Here is a 19140-nt window from a genome sequence, read left to right on the forward strand (position 1 = left end):
CACCATTTTAAGTCCTGCAGAATTACATCACAACATTTGTACTGGTGATCTGTGAGCAAATCTGTGGAATGATTCAGTTAAGCCAAGTTATCTACCAACTACTTCCATCTGCAACATAATCAGAAATTCTCATGCAGGCACAAAGGGATCAAGCATCCACAGGAAACACTGAAACTGAGAAAACCCAAGATTACTTTCAAACCCACAAAGTGAAGCCGAGAGAGGAAGTCGGGAAAGGTAGGGACTTTTCCTATGCTTACAGTTGTACTTACACTAGATGAAAGTTTTTCAAGCAGAAGGGTAAAATTTACATGGATGGTTCCCCTTCAGATATTTCTACAAGGAAAAGGATCAGTAAGAACAACGGGAGGTCAGTTGCTCCCTCGTCTTACCAGGTCGTGATCCTTTCTACCCCTCTTCCTTCTAATGAGCAACGACGTAGACTTCTCAACAGAATAAATGACAGGGATGAAATGAGCACACCTTTATGGCTGTGCAGTACCCAGTCGAAAAGAAATAGCTGGGCTCCATCCAAGCCAGAGCATGACTGGAAGCATACCACAGCAATCGCAGGGCCATATTTAGGCAGTCAGAAAGGAGTGACCAAGAGAGAAATGGTCAGGGGAAACTATATGCCGGAATGCCAGCAGATGGCAAATTCCTGAGCTAAAAACAAGGTGTGCATCTACAAAAGGACCGATTCACAATTCAGACAGCTCGGCTATGTGTCTTTCTTGACAAGGTCCTTTCCATCACCACCAAACTGCATCTAACAAACTATCTCATCTGTCTGATCTCATCTCATCGACTTAAGTCATGTAGGCACCTGTACCTAAGCTAGGCATATTACACCTGACCAGCCTACTTGTAGATGTGATGAATCATGTGCTGCCGGTACCCGTTTCTTACTGTTGACTCCAAGAGGATTACTAGAATGACTAATTCAGTAGAGGATTCCCACCACTTATGGCTTATCTCTTCAAGTGCCTTTGCAGGGGTAGACCTGAGCTATATGACATAATGCAATCAGCTGCAAAATAAAATGAATCTCATGTGTACTCTTAACATCTCAAAAAGGGTGAGAAATTGCACCATCTCCTTACTGCATGCATTCTTCCCTAAAATCTCAGGTGGTTATGGGAAACAAAAGAATAATTTCGAAGCAATCGAATCTGCGGCTGTAGAACTAGCTCTGTATATGATTCTAGCCAAAGATAACTAGAGACAGTTGATAACTTCAGTGGAAGTTCCTTTCTGTATTTTCACATTTGTGCAAGAAGAAAGGAAAGGGAAGAGGAAAGCAAAGCAAAGCAAACAAAGCGCAGCAAAGCGAGAAGCCAGAGAAGCTGCAAAACTTACCTCGCCTGTGTTTAGAGATCTAATTTTTTGTGTAAGGGCTGTACAGCTTTATCTCCTCAACTTCTGTCTCTCCTGGTATGAATGTGTTAGAACACAGCACCTTTAAAGAACATAGAATGGCTTCTGGAAAGCTTCCAAAACTTGCTTAGGAGGTGGCTGTTAGTGTATAATCCAATCCCATCTAATTTATTACTTGCTTTCATGTGTCACAAGTGTATCTTGATGTTTCCTGCCTGTGTGAGAAGTGGTTTAATAGGCTGTGTGGATGATGTGACCTGGGTGTGCTGAATGATGCTTTCATACCCCAGCAGCTGCACAAAGGGCTGAGAAGAAAACCATTTAAGCACCAACCTTAAACCCTCTCGCAGGAAATCTTCCACCTGAAGGGCTCTTGGGGCTGCAGGAAGGAGGGGTGGAGGCTTAGTGAAGGGAAGGCGTGAAAGAAAGGGGCAAAGGAGGAGAATGAGTTCTGTCTTGACTGAAAAGTTTAAGTAAATATATTTTAAAGAAACAGTTGTCAGTCAATGCTTTTCTAATGATATCACAAAGGCATTTCAGGGTTTCTCCATAAGAAATAACAGTCAAAGGAGTAGCTGAGTATTCAGCTGGACAAGCATATGCATGGACCTATCCAGCTAACGCTTCTCGGAGTTCTTCCTTACTCCAAGCTGATAGTTGTATGGATTTCCCATGTGTAAAGGGCCATTAGGTCCACTGCTCTGGCTTCCTAGCATTGTGAATGCTAAAACAGTCCATTTGTAATCTAGATATTTTCTCTCCTTTTTTCACTTCTGTGTATTCCAAAACACATGTAAAAGAGAAATCTTCATTAAAGGAAAAAAAGAAAGAAACCTCAAGCTGTAAGAAGAGTCACCATCCTCCAGGGATGGTAAAGAATTCCTATCGCAGGAGTCTTCTAAGGACAGGTTGGGTTCATTTCTCTCAGGAGTGGTTACGATTAAGTTTTTATAGGGACAAAAGATGTCCTGGGTGACCTCTTGATGACCCTCCAAGTCCTATCTCACCAGAAATTTCATCACTGGAAATCCAGTGAATAAAGCCTCTTTGCAAGAATTTGCATGTTTTAACAGAGGTCAGTGAATTACAAAGTCAGTCAAAAAAAGTCCTTCATTTACGAATTGGGAAACTGGGGGAGGAAGTCACCTATTTAATGCCAATGGAAGTCAGCAAATTTAACCCTGACTTAGTCACTCTAGGCTCTTCTGCGCAAAAAAATGAATGTCTCTGGAGGCAGATGCATCTGATCTACCTCAGAACTGACTTTAGGATGCGATTAGGTCTGAAATAGACGTCTAGCTTTTAAACAAAACAACCTAGGGCGGACAACTCTCAACTGTCATGATGGGCCCCATCTTTCTTAACCTGAGCAGCTGCAGTCAAAGGTGAACCTATGAAATGAAACAAACGAAGCAAATAGACATGCTGATTTATAGCAGCATATCATCTCAACCAAGGCCCAAGTCAAATTCATCGTTTCTCTCAACTCTACTGTGTATTTGTAGCTTATGCCTCATGGATGTCAGGAAAGACATTGTCTCAGCTACTGTCCTTTCCTTTGTTTTGCTGAAATTTCTGGAAATGTGGAATGGCCTGATAGCAACATAGTTAATGTCTCCATCTCCTCTGCACAGAATGCCAGCGATCTCCACAGTGAAAACAGAAATCCTACAGTTAATGAGAATAAATACTGGTAAAGAAATGCCTTGGTGAAAATAGTCCCCTAACTTAAATGTCCTTTTACTGTCGCCTGGAGTCTTGGGCAGCTTAATGAGGGTTAACAGTAGTCACTACAGGAAACAAGAGTATTGGGTAAGAAGGTAAACAAAGTCTTACAGTCTTTGGGAAAGGAAGAGGAACAACAGATGACAGAAGCGAGAGATCAGGCCAATAGCATCTGGCCTGCTCACCTAGTATGAGTCAGCCTGCCACTTTCTGTACCCAGTGGCACACATGGCAGCAACTTGGCTAGCATCACATTCATGTCCTTTTGTTTCCCTAGCCAAATGGAATACCAGAGATGACTTAATGCACAAGTCCAAATGAAGAATTGCTGTTACCTGCTGTTGCAAAATAATTCCCCGTTGGGGTGCGCTTAGTGCCAGCAAAGGAGAAAGGTCTTTTCTCCATTTTCATTCCACTTACCTTGGCACCTGGCTCTGGACACCACTATGGCAGCAGGTCATGCTCAGGGGAGCTGTGATTTGGACAAGGAGGGACTGTGCATGGTGAGATGAATGAGGTTTTGCAGCTGGATAGTGAATACTGGCAAGGGGTTTGTTGATAGAGCCATGGTGAATGTGTGTTGTGAATTTGATGATGAGCAGGATGGGGACAAGGCACGGTGTGGAGGGAAGTTGTGAAACTTGAAATGGATGCTACATGGCCAGGGGCTGTCTTTGTGGAGTTTGTGAAATCAGAAGTGCCTGAGGTGTGGTGAGGGACTGTGCTGAAAGATCGTATGAAGTGGCAGGTAATACTGTGGATGCTAAGCTGTGTTGAAAGACCTTGTGACATCAGAAGCGGGCATCGTGTTTTGAAGGGTAACACTAGGAGAGGTTGCAAAATTGTGGCTGCTGAGGTGTCATAAGGCTGGCTAGAAAGTTCAAGGAGACCCTACAGTAGAACAGGTTGTGCGAAGTAGTAGGGGACAATGTATGGTGACAACTTGTGTTGGGAGAGGTTTTGAGGTCAGAAGAGGACACGCGGTAGTGGTGAGTGTGCTAAGGGAGGTTCTGCAGTGACAGTGGACCCTTGGGGAAGGAGAAGTTGTGTTGAGGGAGGTTGTGAAATCAGCAGCAGCCATTATGGAAGAGGACTGACAATTTCTCGATCTGTGTGACCCTGAGCAGCAGTAGAGCATCTTCTGCAAGGTCTGTGAAACTAGAGCTGCTCATGGATGCAGCTGGGAAGCAAAGCATCAGTGCAAGAGTCAAGCTATAACTTTGGACAGACAGTTCTTGTGTTCTTTATATCGCGAGACTGTCTGAAGAAGGGAGAAGTAGCGAGAAAGCATTTCCTAAGCCATGACAGTGACAGGTTCTGTGCTGGGAGGGAAGGGGGAAGTGGTTGGAATCTAAGTGACCACATACAACAAACTAGATCCTTCCTCAAGAGAGTGATTGGCTGTTTCTCCAGACGTCACATTGAAATGACCATGGCTTTTTTAACAGTGTCTAAATAGCCCAGCACCAGGATTTGATTTTACAGCACAAGGATTTTGTCTGGACCATCAGTCACAGAATTCAGGTGACAATTTTCACCAGCAGATCCACACCAGGCAGTTGCTGCAAATAGTCCCTGAAATACCAAGGAACCCACAAGAAGGTGAGAAAGTCCTGGATGGCTGCAACAATCTTTGCCATTGCCCTCTGTCTCTTGCTTTCTGCCATGATTTTGGAGAGATGGTGAGGGGAAGGGAGGAGAAAAAAGAACAGGGGGAAAGGATCTCCAATATTTTCCTTTCCTGCTGGTTAGAAATTGGCTATAGCTACACAATTGTCTTGATCATCTTCAAGATAAGGAGATCTTCATTCTAGGGATCTTTTTTCCAAGAACAAATGCTATTGCATTGCCCTAACTGCCCATCTGTCATAGAAGGTGGCATTCTTCAGAGATCAAACACTAGCAGTTTTGGTCTTAGATGATCAATTAAGATCAGCTGAGAAAGCACAACAGCATAACTCTGTGTCCAGAGAATGAGATGTCTTTGTGGTGTCAAGTTTGTTCAGACTAACAGCTGCCACAAGAACTATACTGTGCTCAGCATGTAAACCACAGGAAGGCTGTTTAATCTCAAGGGAAAGAAAGACCAGCTAGACTGCTGCTATTTGATGCAGGCTTTCATTAATTAGTTTCATTAAGGAAGTAGGCTCAGGTTTTGAATATGCTTTGGAGACAGGAGACCAATCTTACCAAAGCCTTATAATAGATATTTGAGAACCGTGAGTGACTTTTTCAGCATGCTTTTGCACGGTCTATGGAAGAAACCATAGGATGGTTACTTCACTTGCATTATATGGAATGCAAAGTTTTTGATGATTCGGCATATCTCCACAGGGCGTCCATTACAACCAGTATGACAGTACATGACAGTACATATCAATGGCCCAGGCTGATGCTATTTAACATTATGAAATCTGATTGAAATGTCTTAGCTAGAAACGTAATCACCTGACATTCCCTGAATGCCCAATGGAGAGAGAGGCACCTCCAGAGGATGACCCACATTTCAGGTGGGGTGAATTGCCTTGTGGAGATGATGGCAGTAGGGAGGTAAAACAACCACTTTCTTAATGTGAGCACCTGGTGAGAAGGTTGGAGTGGGCAAAGGCAGAGGTAGGTGCCACTCAAATAGTTGCGTCCTCTTTAAATCAGTTGGCAAATTGCTTCAGGTCACACAGAGAGGTTGTGGCAGAGGAGTGTGCTGCAACTGGATTCTCCAAAGGGTGGGTAACCACTAACCATCGGCTCTTCATTTCTCTTCACAGCATACTTGGTTCACAGAATTAGCGGCTGCTTCAGGTACTTTCTACTGTGGATCAAGGTCTGATAATTTTTCATTGTGGGAGATCTGCTGCGACCCCACAACCAGATGGAGAGGAAGTGGACACAGTCATAAGGCCATATATTTTCAATGGGCTTGCTACAGATGTTCAGGGAGCAGGTAGCCTTGTGAGTGCTGTTGGGCAAGCAGTAAGCTACTCTACTAAGATAAAGAAACAGAAGGTGAGTTTGGACTCAGATGTTACATGCAGGACTTACCTGCCTGTTCTGAAACAAACTGTGCTACAACAGACATTCCTTGCTTTCTGAAAGAGACAATGCTTTTTATTTCCCTTAGTCCATTTCAGAAGTACATACTTATATTCTTGGATCTAACAGTCTCTAAAGGCTTGATGTTAGAAATACTCGAGGTCCCATAATGGCTGAGGATGGAATCTTCTAGCTCCCTGCAAAAGAGTATGCCGCAGTGCCAGAAGTTCCCTGGGTTCAGTCAACCCTAAAAGACACATCCTGCAAGCTGTGGTGATGACATTAAGGGTGCAGTTCACCTCACCTGCCTTCAGCCATCCAGATGTTAAGCCACTAGGTGAAGCTAGCACCATGGGATGTGTCTGCAGTCAGCAGAGAAAGACAGGCAGCTGACTGTGCACATCTAAGACACCTATCTTAGGGCCAAAATATTACCCTTGCAGGTGCTCCTAAACCTCCATTAATTCTAATGGTAGCTCTAAAAGCTAAGTGCAATGAGACGTTTGTATTCTTAATGGACAAAGTTAGGTGCAATGGTTCCACTTGGATTCTCAACCAAGCACTGCCAGTGTATATGCCTGTCGCAGACTCATGCGGCAAAACTATCCCCACTGCCCCGGCTATCAGCTGGACGAGGAGATTACCTGCATAGTCTTTCCGTGTAGCACTGAAGACAGGGTGGGTTGTTGAGACGAAACAATAATGTTTCAATTTGTCACATTTCACCCGTTCAGGTAGTCTGTCTCCCCACTTGCTGTGGCATTTGACAAAGGGGTAAGGAACTATTCGTGTCGGTTAGATTATCCCATGATTCACCTCTTCACCACTGTCCTTATTTTGACTTGTTTCTCTCTTCTTTTTGACTATCTCCTGCTGTCTTTCATGGCACTTCTCTATCTTGTCATGTCCAAATTAACAGCTGGCAGGGCGAGTAGGAAAGAGTCACACAGTTTGACCTCATTGCACAAAAATGGAGTGAATTTTATTTCTGGACCTTTGGTTTTGGGGTTTTTTTGGGGGGCAAGATTCTCATTCAAATCCCAGTATCATGGAGGAGGGAGCAGGGTGAATTGACAGAACGGTGTGAAAGGATTATTTAAGCCATAATTCCAATGTCATGTGAGGGTCAGACACTTTCTCCTACACATGCTTCTTAAAACTTCTGAGAAAGAAATTAGTAAGGCCTGACTCTGTCAGACTGAATTATTATCTATACATAAGGCTCCAGAGGCCAAACCAATCACATTAAACTACATTTCATTAAAATAGAAATCAGTCATCAACATAAAAACTACCAGCTATATGACTACTCGACGATGTTTTCTGGGAGTATGGATAGGAAAAACTCAGTCTGATTTAATGCTGCTTAAATTTGTATGTTGACTATCTACAACTTTCATACACTTTTGACAATATTCATCTAACCTAATCCTAGCTATGTGAAGCAAAGACAATTATATCTGAGCTAATATCCCTGGGTTCCCTTTTTATTAAGACAAGAAAATGAGGAACTTTTCGGGTATGATCAATCTGAGCTAACATTGCTTTATTTTAGCCTACTTGTTTCCCACCACTGGCTGTAAAAGGAGCCTCAAGAAATAAGTTCAAAAAGAGACACATACATTGCAATCTAGCTTTTCCTACGTGCCACACACAATTTGGCCTCAGATACGGTGTTTTAAATGACACATAGAAGCTCTGGGCTCCAAGTCCAAACACAGCAATCCTTCCCTGAATCTACCTCTGGCTACAAAGAGCTGGAAAGACATTGCAAACACCACCAGATGATCATGAGAGAAAGTCACACGAGCTACCACCTCTGTGCTCTCTGCTTAGAGGTCTGTGTGAAATCAGAGACAGTGACAGATCAGTACTTCACAGTGAAGCCCTCATTATGAGTGCTAAAACTACATCAACCTTCCTTCCAAATACAACCAGCCTGGCTGAAGGGGCTAATTACAGTGGGACTGTGCAAAAGGCAGAGCCGTCATATGCTCTCCTCAAGTTCATGGAGAGCTTCTGCCTCATCAGCTCTGCCTCTGGCATGGTGGGAAATGGCACGGTCCTTTGGTACCTTGGCTTCCGCATCCAGAGGAACTGCTTCACTGTCTGCATCCTGAACGTGGCTGCCGCTGACTTTGGCTACCTGCTCTGCATCGCCATCGAAACAGTTCAGTGCCTGATGCACTGCAATGTGGGAGTGCAGTTTGGGATACTCCTCTTCCTGGATCTTTTCACGTACGGGACTGGCTTGTATCTCCTGACAGCCATCAGCATTGAGAGGTGCCTGTCTGTCCTCTGTCCCATCTGGTGCCGAAGCCATCGCCCAAAGCACTTGTCCGGCATCATCTCCGGCCTGCTCTGGAGCCTCTCGCTGCTGCTGAACATGCTGGGGTACATTTCTTGCACTGTTCGCCCCTCTAGCAACTGCCACATACTCCTCATCACCACTGGAGTCCTGGACTTCCTCTTCTGCACGCCCCTCATGCTGGTATTCAGCCTCACCCTCTTCCTCAAAGTCAAGTGCAGCTCCCAGCACCTCCAAACAGGCAGGCTCTTCACCCTGATTATGCTCACCGTCCTCTTCTTCCTCATTTTTGCTGTTCCGCTGAGTGTCCTGATCCTCTTTGACTTCTGGGGCTATAAATTTCTCTACTCCCCAGAGACTGGTTTTGTGCTGTCCTGCGTCAATAGCAGCCTCAGTCCAGTTCTTTACTTCATTGTGGGCAGCTACAGGGATCGGAGGATTCGGCTCACCCTCAGGCTGGCCTTCCAGAGGGCCTTTAAAGATTCAGCAGATGACAAAGATGAACGGGAAAGCCACAAACAATAACTATGGCCTCTTAAATTCATCCCTTCTTTTGCCTGAACACCTTCTGCATTGGAGACAAAAGGAAAGAGAGAGGAAGACTATGAAGATTCCTTTAAACCATTGGACTCTAGAAATCGGGGGGGGAAAAAGTGAATATAAGGCTTTAATTTAGGGTTATCCCAAGCCATGTTGCTAGTCTGCTACATTAAGCCCATATTCAAATGCCCTTTGTTCATTTAGACTCCTGCACAATATGGCATGAGAAGCAGGCTGCATAGCTTTCTATCTCTGCTTACTGTCACTGTCCTTGGGTGCTAAATTTATTAAACACCATCTTGAAATGTATCAGCCTGGTCTTTGTTTGCTTCTTGCTTTCAACCTTCACGTTAACTGAGAGCAAAAATCTCAGCTCCTTCTCCATCAATTTTCTTGCTCCTAAAGCCATTGCATAGACCACATATTGTCAAAAGTGTCTGGTCAAAAATAATTTCAAAAACAATTATTTTTGGCAATAAACCATATAAGGGATCTCTCCCCACCCCTCAACATTCATTTTTGGGAAAAAAGAAGGTTTTCTAAAAGAAATGTGGAAGGAAGAATGACCACAATGTATTGAAGGAAGGGAGAGCTATATGGGGATGCATGTTCTCCTCTGCTTGAGTGCTTTTCCCTAGGTGTCTGCCTGGATGCTGTCCCTGCTTACCAGAAGGAACAGGCCAACCTCCCTCCAGCCACAAACTGAAAGCTCTCCCTGAAAAAGGAAGAGATGCAGGGTGAGGCAGCATGCAGGCTGTGGGAATACAAATGAGAAAAGGGATGTGAGTGTGTCAGAGTTCAAAGGAAGGAATCCTAAGGGAATAACAAAGAGAGTCCCCCTGCTGCCACAAAACTCCCACCATCTGTGGGGCACAGGACTGTGTAGGAAGTTCCTCAGGGCAGAGAGAAGGGAAGACTGACAAATTCCCATCCCAAAGAAGCCACTAGAGGTAGGAGAGAACTTGGCTAGCCCTGACCTTGCAAAGGAGGTAGTAGGAGGTGCAGTGGGTCGACCACCTGATTTGCTGGCAAAGGTTGCTGGGTAGAGCCAATCCCCCTTGCAGGCCAGAAGCACTCCTGTAAAACAGCAGCAAGCTGGGGAGGCAGTGAGGCTCTATCAGACACACAAGAGCCTGTGGGGGCAGCGAAGGAAGGCACACAGCAGGCGGTCCCCTTCTCCTGGAGTCTGCTCCAAAGACCCGCGAGGGCCCTGTGAAAACCTGGCCAGAAGTAATCCAGAACATCTTCTGGAGGATCACAGGGAGAATACAGGCAGGATCGACCTGTCAAGGACATCAACTCACTCTGAGCATGACTCTCAAGTAGTGTGACACATCCCTGCAGTGAAACGGGCTGATAGGGTTAATGCAATAAATTCAGCCAAATAGAGAGCTGGGGCCAAAGCTGACTGCATGGTCTCTTGTACACTTTCCATGTCATCCGTCATGTCAGAGGTAATCCCCAACAGGCCATTCACTCTCTTTCTTCTTAAAAGAACAGATGTGATCTGAGAGGGGAAGTAATATGCTAATGCTACTTAAGATGACACAATTACATGAAACTTAGAAGTACAGATACTATTTTTCTGCTTTTCCTGTTCAGCTTTGTAAAGTGCGAGTACATCTGCCCTGGCAGTTAACTGGTCAGGAATCTGGACTGTTATGAGCTGCTGCTTATCCCTTCCTGGGGATTTTTATCAGCTGCATAAGGATACAAGGATATGGAAGAGCAGGGAGGAGAGTGCTGGAGGGTGAGGGAGGGAGAGAGGCAGTGGAGCAGTAAACACAGAAGGAAGCAGAGATTTGGGCCAGCAGTCCTTCACATTTTTCCCCAAGAAACCCTGCAGTCTGTATTGCATCCTTATGGAAACTGGCCTAAAGCGGATTGGCCACACACTCCCTATATATATATATATATATATGTATGTATATCTCAAGAACTCATCGTAATTCTTACTGGAAGTTTGCTCTTGGCTACCCGCATTCAGAACGCCCTTTCCAGGAAAAGCAGCCAAATCCTATCAGAGGTTGTCCTTTCTAGGCTGTGTAAGGTTGGACACCAACTTAACCTTACATTTTCTGAACACTAGATGGTTTCCGAGCTCATCGGGATTACCGTTCTTTTGAAACTGATCTCTAACAGGAAATAGCCTGCTAAAGACCATATCTCAGGAGAGAGATACTATCAAAAACCGTTTTTACCTGTTGTAGACAGAGTGCAGTCCAAACACATTTGTTAGCATGAAAATTAGAACCCTTGTACAAATTATACATATGCAAAGAGGAATTAGGGACACATTTGTCCAACAATTTTAAAAAGAACTGATGCTTTTTGTCATGTTCTGACATAGTGAATTGATCCCTGCAGCTCAAACCTGTCTCTGTCAGAGGCAAGGACTCCTTACAAAGCTTTCCTTGCTGGTGTTTCTGTCCCTGCTTTTCGCCTTCCTCTCCCATCCCTTAAGCAACCTTGTCACTTGGAAAGCTAGTATCTCCCAGCTGCATGATAGCTGGAATTTGTCCCCTCAACATCCCTCAGGACTTTTCGTGAAGAGGTCGATCTACACCAGCTCAAACTGAAGGAGAATTGAGCTCACAAAGTCTGGTTTTGTCTGAACATGGAGCAAGTTTCAGGGCATTCAGCCATGCTCTTGACTTCTAATCCTCTCTGTGTAGAGGAAATGACTCATGGAAAGAAAGTTCAGAAGACAAACAGGGCAAAAAAAAAAAAACGTTTTTAGCTGACAGAGATTCCTATTTTGTATAGATTGTTTCTGTCCTAGTAATTAGATGAATATTAGCACCCACTTAATAGTGAGATTTGTTGTTGTTGTTGTTGTTGTTCTCTGCTCTTCATGGATCTCATGCGTATTTGGTAATATATTTTCTCCATCTGAAAATCCATCTGATTTTCTCAGTCCATTTTGCATTTTCTGGAGCTGCCTTAGGATGCATTTCCGTTATAGCTGTGCTTTGCATTAGAGTAGCAACATATGCATCACCCATTTTGTGGGATGTTCCTGACAAAGAAAAGGGATAAGAGAAGAACCAAGAACACTCATCATACAATGTGTCGTGGAGGGAATACTATTAAAACTACTGTCAAAGAGAACCCTAAATATAAGGCAAATCATACTGAAAAGAAATAAAGGGAAAACAAAAGGAAAAGGAAATGGTGACTGGACCAGGTAAATACTTTTTTATGTAAGACACAGGAAAAATCTTTGCTGAAAGTTTCACGGTGGGCTGAAAAAGGACAAACAAAAAGCCAAGGTTATTTGAGAAGAGCTAACTCCAGCCGTGCTAGTCTGGTACTACACAGCTGCACTTGCTCTTTGGCAAGGGAATAACATGTCCTGCAGTGATTTCAGAGGGAGCAGGACCAGTCCCTATGTGATTCAATGAACTACATATGAGGATTTAGCATGCTTGGCATATTCCCTTGCAGCTGGCCTGCCCAAGTGGATCTTTTGTCATGCAAACAATTTATAGCATCCCCGTTACCCAATTCCACCCTGTAACATGTTTGATCTGTGCCCCAAGATGGCTCTTCATGTTCCACCTTTACCATACCGGCCTCAGTCCATCCTGTGCTTAATAAACTCCAGGCCTCAAGTGCTCCTCCCGTGCCATGCTCCTGACCTCATCAGACATTTGTGCTTGGGTAAACACCTGGCTGTTGGTCACAGCTTCTTACGGCTGCCTTGGTCCACACAAGAGCAAGGTTTTCATGTGAACTGCATTTGTGTAGCTCCAGCAAGGTGCAGAGGTATTACCTAAACCTACACATTGCCCCCGAGACTATCACAAGAAAGAGCAACACTTCTACTAGTTATGGTCATTTTCTCTTCTCTCGTATTGTTCAAGAAAACTTCATTTAGAGATAAAATAAATGTAAAGTATTTAGGGTGGGAAGGATTTATCTTTAGTCTTCGTAAAAGCTAAGGGTAGGATTTAGGTCACCGGACTTTGGGTCCTCACAGTGTAGGTGTGCCAGGTGCCTAGGATCCCACTACAACCACGGAGATCCAGGAAATGCAGTCAGTGGAGCCGAAAGAACAAGTGGATATAGAAGGAGAACAGCAGAGAGGTCTCATGGTTTCTAGTGAAATCTCTGCTAAAGCAATATTATAATCAACTGTCAAAGGGCTTCTCCAAACCTTGTTAACTGACATGAAATGGCTTCAGGAGTACTGTTACTCCGTAGAAAACAAACAAAAAAGAGAAGTTTTGACCCCTGTTAGTTCTTTGAACTAGTGGGATAGCTCGCATGACTGGAATGCTGTCATGGATGGCTACGTGCTTTTTAGGAAAGACAGGCCAGGAAAGTGAGGTGGTGGAGTTGCTCTTTATGAGAGAGCAACTGGAATGTATTGAGCTGTGCCTAGGGGTGGATGAAGAGCGAGTCGAGAGCTTATGGGTAAGGATTAAAGGGCAGACTAACATGGGCGACACTGTTGTGGGTGTTTACTACAGGCCGCCTGATCAGGATGAGGAAGTCGATGAGGCCTTCTACAGACAGCTGGAAGTAGCCTCATGATCCCAGGCCCTGGTTCTCATAGGGGACTTCAACCACCCTGAGATTTGCTGGAAAGACAACACAGCTAGGCACAAACAGTCCCGGAGGTTCCTGCAGAGCATTGGTGACAACTTCTTGACACAGGTGGTGGAGGAGCCAACAAGGAGAGGTGTGCTGCTGGACCTCGTACTAACAAACAAAGAAGGACTGGTGGAAGATGTGAAGGTCGGGGGCAGCCTTGGCTGCAGTGACCATGAGATGGTGGAGTTCAGGATCCTGCGAGGAGGCAGCAGGGCACTGAGTAGGATCGCAACCCTGGACTTGAGGAGAGCAAACTTTGGCCTCTTCAGGGACCTACTTGGAGGAATGCCATGGGTTAGGGCCCTAGAAGGAAGCGGTGTTCAAGAGAGCTGGTTAATATTCAAACATCACTTCCTCCAGGCTCAAGATCAGTGCATCCCTATGAGTTGGAAGTCAAGCAAAGGAGGTAGGAGACCTGCATGGATGAGCAAGGAGTTCCTGGCAAAACTCAGCCAGAAGGAGGAAGTCTACAGAAAGTGGAAAGGGGGACAGGCCACTTGGGAGGAATACAGGAACATTGTCAGAGTATGCAGGGATGCAACGAGGAAGGCTAAGGCCCATTTGGAATTACATCTGGCGAGAGATGTCAAGGACAGCAAGAAGGGCTTCTTCAAAGACATCGGTAGCAAGAGGAAGACTAGGGAAAATGTGGGCCCTTTGCTGAATGGGGAGGGTGCCCTGGTGACAAAGGATGCAGAGACGGCAGAGTTACTGAATGCCGCCTTTGCTTCATTCTTTCCTGCTCAGGCCAGCCCTCAGGAACCCCAGACCCTGGAGGCAAGAGAGAAAGTCTGGAGGAAGGAAGACTTTCCCTTGGTGGAGGAGGATCGGGTTAGAGATCATTTAAGCAAACTTGACACCCACAAATCCATGGGCCCCAATGGGATGCACCCACGAGTGCTGAGGGAGCTGGCAGATTGTATTGCTAAGCCATTCTCCGTCATCTTTGAAAGGTCTTGGAGAACAGGAGAGGTGCCTGAAGACTGGAAGAAAGCCAGTGTCACCCCGGTTTTCAAAAAGGGCAAGAAGGAGGACCCAGGCAACTACAGGCCAGTCAGCCTCACCTCCATCCCTGGAAAGGTGATGGAGCAGCTCATCCTGGAGGCCATCTCCAAGCATGTGGAGGACAAGAAAGTGATCAGGAGTAGTCAGCATGGCTTCGCCAAGGGGAAATCATGCCTAACCAATCTGATAGCCTTCTCTGATGGAATGACTGGCTGGGTAGATGAGGGGAGAGCAGTGGATGTTGTCTCCCTTGACTTGAGGAAGGCTTTTGACACTGTCTCCCATAGCATCCTCATAGACAAGCTCAGGAAGTGTGGGTTAGATGAGTGGACAGTGAGGTGGCTTGAGAACTGGCTGAATAGCAGAGCTCAGAGGGTTGTGATCAGTGGCACAGAGTCTAGTTGGAGGCCTGTAGCTAGCGGTGTCCCCCAGGGGTCAGTAGTGGGTCCAGTCTTGTTCAACTTCTTCATCAATGACCTGGATGAAGGCACAGAGTGCACCCTCAGCAAGTTTGCTGACGATACAAAACTGGGAGGAGTGGCGGATACCCCAGAGGGCTGTGCTGCCATTCAGAGAGACCTGGAGAGGCTGGAGAGGTGGGCGGAGAGGAACCTCCTGAAGCTCAACAAAGGCAAGTGCAGTGTCGTGCAGCTAGGGAGGAATAACCCCATGCAGCAGTACAGGTTGGGGGTTGACCTGCTGGAAAGCAGCTCTGCGGAGAAGGACCTGGGAGTGCTGAAGGACACCAAGTTAAGCCTGAGGCAGCAATGTGCCCTTGTGGCCAAGAAGGCCAATGGTATCCTGGGGTGCATCAGGAAGAATGTTGCCAGCAGGTCGAGGGAGGTGATCCTCCCCCTCTCCTCAGCCCTGCTGAGGCCACATCTGGAGTACTGCGTCCAGTTCTGGGCTCCCCAGTACAAGAGGGATGTGGCACTACTGGAGCAAGTGCAGCGAAGGGCTACAAAGATGATTAGGGGACTGGAGCATCTCTCTTATGAAGAAAGGCTGAGAGAGCTGGGCCTGTTTAGCTTGGAGAAGAGAAGGCTGAGAGGAGATCTTATTAACGTGTACAAGTATCTGAAGGGAGGGTATCAAGAAGATGGAGCCAGACTCTTTTCAGTGGTGCCCAGCAACATGACGCGAGGCAACGGGCACAAACTGAAACACAGACGCTTCCATCTGAACATGAGGAAAAACTTCTTCGCTGTGAGGGTGACAGAGCACTGGAACAGGTTGCAAGAGAGGTTGTGGAGTCTCCTTCTCTGGAGATATTCAAAAATCCGCCTGGACGCGATCTTGGGCAACTGCTCTAGGTGACCCTGCTTGGGCAGGGGGTTGGACTAGATGATCTCCAGAGGTCCCTTCCAACCTCAACCATTCTGTGATTCTGTGAAATGGCTTCAGGAATACTGTTACCCCATAGAATTAAAATGAACAAAAGAGAAAAGTTTTGAGCCCGTTAGTTCTTTGAATGTTCTGGTGCAGACATTTTCCCTTCTTCCTCTGCCTTCAACTTAATTTCAAAAAATCAGATTTAGATCCATTCCTTTTAAATCCAGCCCTTCATTTGCTCACAAACTGTTTTAGTGTTAATTCGATCCATGCACCAGCCAACCCAGAAAGAGAGTAATGGAGACACAAAGGAGGGAAGGATTGAGGGCAGGAGCCAAAAATAAAAAATAAAAAAATAGAAAGTCTGGAGAGCTGGATGGAGAGGCAGAGAAATGCCCTTTCAGCCCTGCAGCAACAGGCAAGTGCCAGTGCCAGGAAGAGAGGTGACCCTCCCAGCAGCTACTGGGAAGACAGTGAGATAAGGTGCTGTGGCTGGGAGCTGAAAGCTTTCTCAGAAGCACTAGGGTGAGAGGCCTTGCATGGCACTGCGTAAGGGGAGCGAGGCATCCCCAGTGTGGGGCGAGACGGTGGTGGGGAAGAGATTTGGCACAGGGACAGGAGGGTGGCTGATGGCTCAGCAGGAGCTGTGTGCTGCAGCCACATAGGGAAGGGAAAAGCTCCTTACAAGCACCTTTCTCTCCACTGCCTGTACAGGCAGCCTAGGGCAACTAACTCATCTGGAGATGGCCATCTTGGGCGAAAGCTGGGAGTGATGAGTTGAGATGTCCTCTGGGGACAGCGATGGAGAGGCTCAGGGTGTAGGTGAGGAATTGGTGCTCTTCTCTACACACACAGAAGCACCACGCATCACTCCAGGACCCCTGTGTGTTGACCAGAGCAGCCGTGGCACCAGCTGAACGGTCCCCTAGGTGTTCAGGCCTGAAGGATGTTTCTATACAAGCCCAAAATAGCCAGGATGAAACTCATGCCTGCTGAGAATGGCCTCCCAGGAGCTGCCAGAATGCCCTGGAGTCCTGCAGGCTTGGCCTCAAGTCAAAGTGAGGGAAGAGACTCCCTGTAAGGTTCAGGGTCCCAAAGACATGCCCAGCATCCTGGGTCACTCTTCCTCCCTGCGCTTTGCATGCTCTGCATAGCCATGCTCTGTGCACCATGTCCCCTTCCACAAGGGGGGACCACGTAATGAGAAGAGGCACTGGCATGGTGTGCAGACAAGGATCGCTCTCACCCAGCTCCCTGGTCCCCAGCACAGCCCTGCTCGGAAGGGGCACGTCACCAGCTGAGCTGCTCCCACCGCAGTGGAGATGCCCTGGCTCCGCTGGGGGCTGAGCACTGCTGCCCACCTCCCCTCAGTCCCCTCTGCAGGCTGCCCCACCCTCCCACACCTCCTCCCCAGCAGGGATTTATACAGCAGTCTCTGCAGCAGTGTCTCTGGGCACTTGGCTTCCTTCTCCGCACGTTGCTTTCTCTGCAAACACTTGTCAGAAGGTGACTTTCGCAGAGCCATGGAGCCGGTGGTGACGGTTGCTCCTGAAGAGGAAGTAAATGACCGGGTTGGTGCTGCTGTCCCAGAGAGATGAGCCAGGGACCATCAAAAATGGGAATTTACCAATGTTTGGCATGCAATAGTAATGCTTTTTCACTACTTCTCCCTTCTTCAGACAGTCTCACGATATAAAGAACACAAGAACTGTCTGTCCAAAGTTATAGCTTGACTCTTGCACTGATGCTTTGCTTCCCAGCTGCATTCATGAGCAGCTCTAGTTTCATAGACCTTGCAGAAGATGGCCTACTGCTGCTCAGGGTCACACAGATTGAGAAGTTGTCAGTCCTCTTCCATAATGGCTGCTGCTGATTTCACAACCTCCCTCAACACAGCTTCTCATTCCCCAAGGGTCCACTGTCACTGCAGAACCTCCCCTAGCACATTCCTCACTACCGAGTGTCCTCTTCTGACCTCAAAACCTCTCCCAACACAGGCTGTCACCATACATTGTCCCCTACTACTTCACATTACCTGTTCTACAGTAGGGTCTCCTTGAACTTTCTAGCCAGCCTTATGACACCTCAGCAGCCACAATTTTGCAACCTCTCCTAGTGTTACCCTTCAAAACACGATGCCCGCTTCTGATGTCACAAGGTCTTTCAACACAGCTTAGCACCCACAGTATTACCTGCCACTTCATGCTATCTTTCAGCACAGTCCCTCACCACACCTCAGGCACTTCTGATTTCACAAACTCTATGAAGACAGCTCCTAGCTATGTAGCATCCATTTCAAGTTTCACAACTTCCCTCCACACCGTGCCTTGTCCCCATCCTGCCCATCATCAAATTCACAACACACATTCACCATGGCTCTGTCAACAAACCCCTTGCCAGTATTCACTATCCAGCTGCAAAACCTCATTCATCTCACCATGCACAGTCCCTCCTTGTCCAAATCACAGCTCCCCTGAGCATGGCCTGCTGCCATAGTGGTGTCCAGAGCCAGGTGCCGAGGTAAGTGGAATGAAAATGGAGAAAAGACCTTTCTCCTTTGCTGGCACTAAGCACACCCCTATGGGGAATTATTTTGCAGCAGGAGGCAGCAGCAATTCTTCATTTGGACTTGTGCATTAAGTCACCTCTGGTAGTCCATTTGGCTAGGGAAACAAAAGGACATGAATGTGATGCTAGCCAAGTTGCTGCCATGTGTGCCACTGGGTACAGAAAGTGGCAGGCCGACTCATACTAGGTTAGCAGGCCAGACGCTATTGGCCTGATCTCTGGCTTCTGTCATCTGTTGCTCCTCTTCCTTTCCCAAAGACTGGAAGACTTTGTTTACCTTCTTACCCAATACTCTTGTTTCCTGTAGTGACTACTGTTAACCCTCATTAAGCTGCCCAAGACTCCAGGCGACAGTAAAAGGACATTTAAGTTAGGGGACTATTTTCACCAAGGCATTTCTTTACCAGTATTTATTCTCATTAACTGTAGGATTTCTGTTTTCACTGTGGAGATTGCTGGCATTCTGTGCAGAGGAGATGGAGACATTAACTATGTTGCTATCAGGCCATTCCACATTTCCAGAAATTTCAGCAAAACAAAGTAAAGGACAGTAGCTGAGACAATATCTTTCCCGACATCCATGAGGCATAAGCTACAAATACACAGTAGAGTTCAGAGCCATGATGAATTTGACTTGGGCCTTGGTTGAGATGATA

General features: G+C 46.4%; 1 protein-coding gene across 1 annotated transcript; it reads left to right on the plus strand.

Annotated features, from left to right (window-relative positions):
* Positions 1–7922: 7922 nt before the first annotated feature.
* Positions 7923–8965, plus strand: LOC136991888 (proto-oncogene Mas-like). The gene is made up of 2 exons (XM_067295381.1): positions 7923–7974; positions 8019–8965. The coding sequence occupies exons 1-2, from the start codon at positions 7923–7925 to the stop codon at positions 8963–8965; spliced, it is 999 nt and encodes a 332-aa protein (XP_067151482.1).
* Positions 8966–19140: the final 10175 nt, after the last annotated feature.

This window comes from Apteryx mantelli, chromosome 4 (genome assembly GCF_036417845.1).
Source record: "Apteryx mantelli isolate bAptMan1 chromosome 4, bAptMan1.hap1, whole genome shotgun sequence".
NCBI classification, from domain to species: Eukaryota; Metazoa; Chordata; class Aves; order Apterygiformes; family Apterygidae; genus Apteryx; species Apteryx mantelli.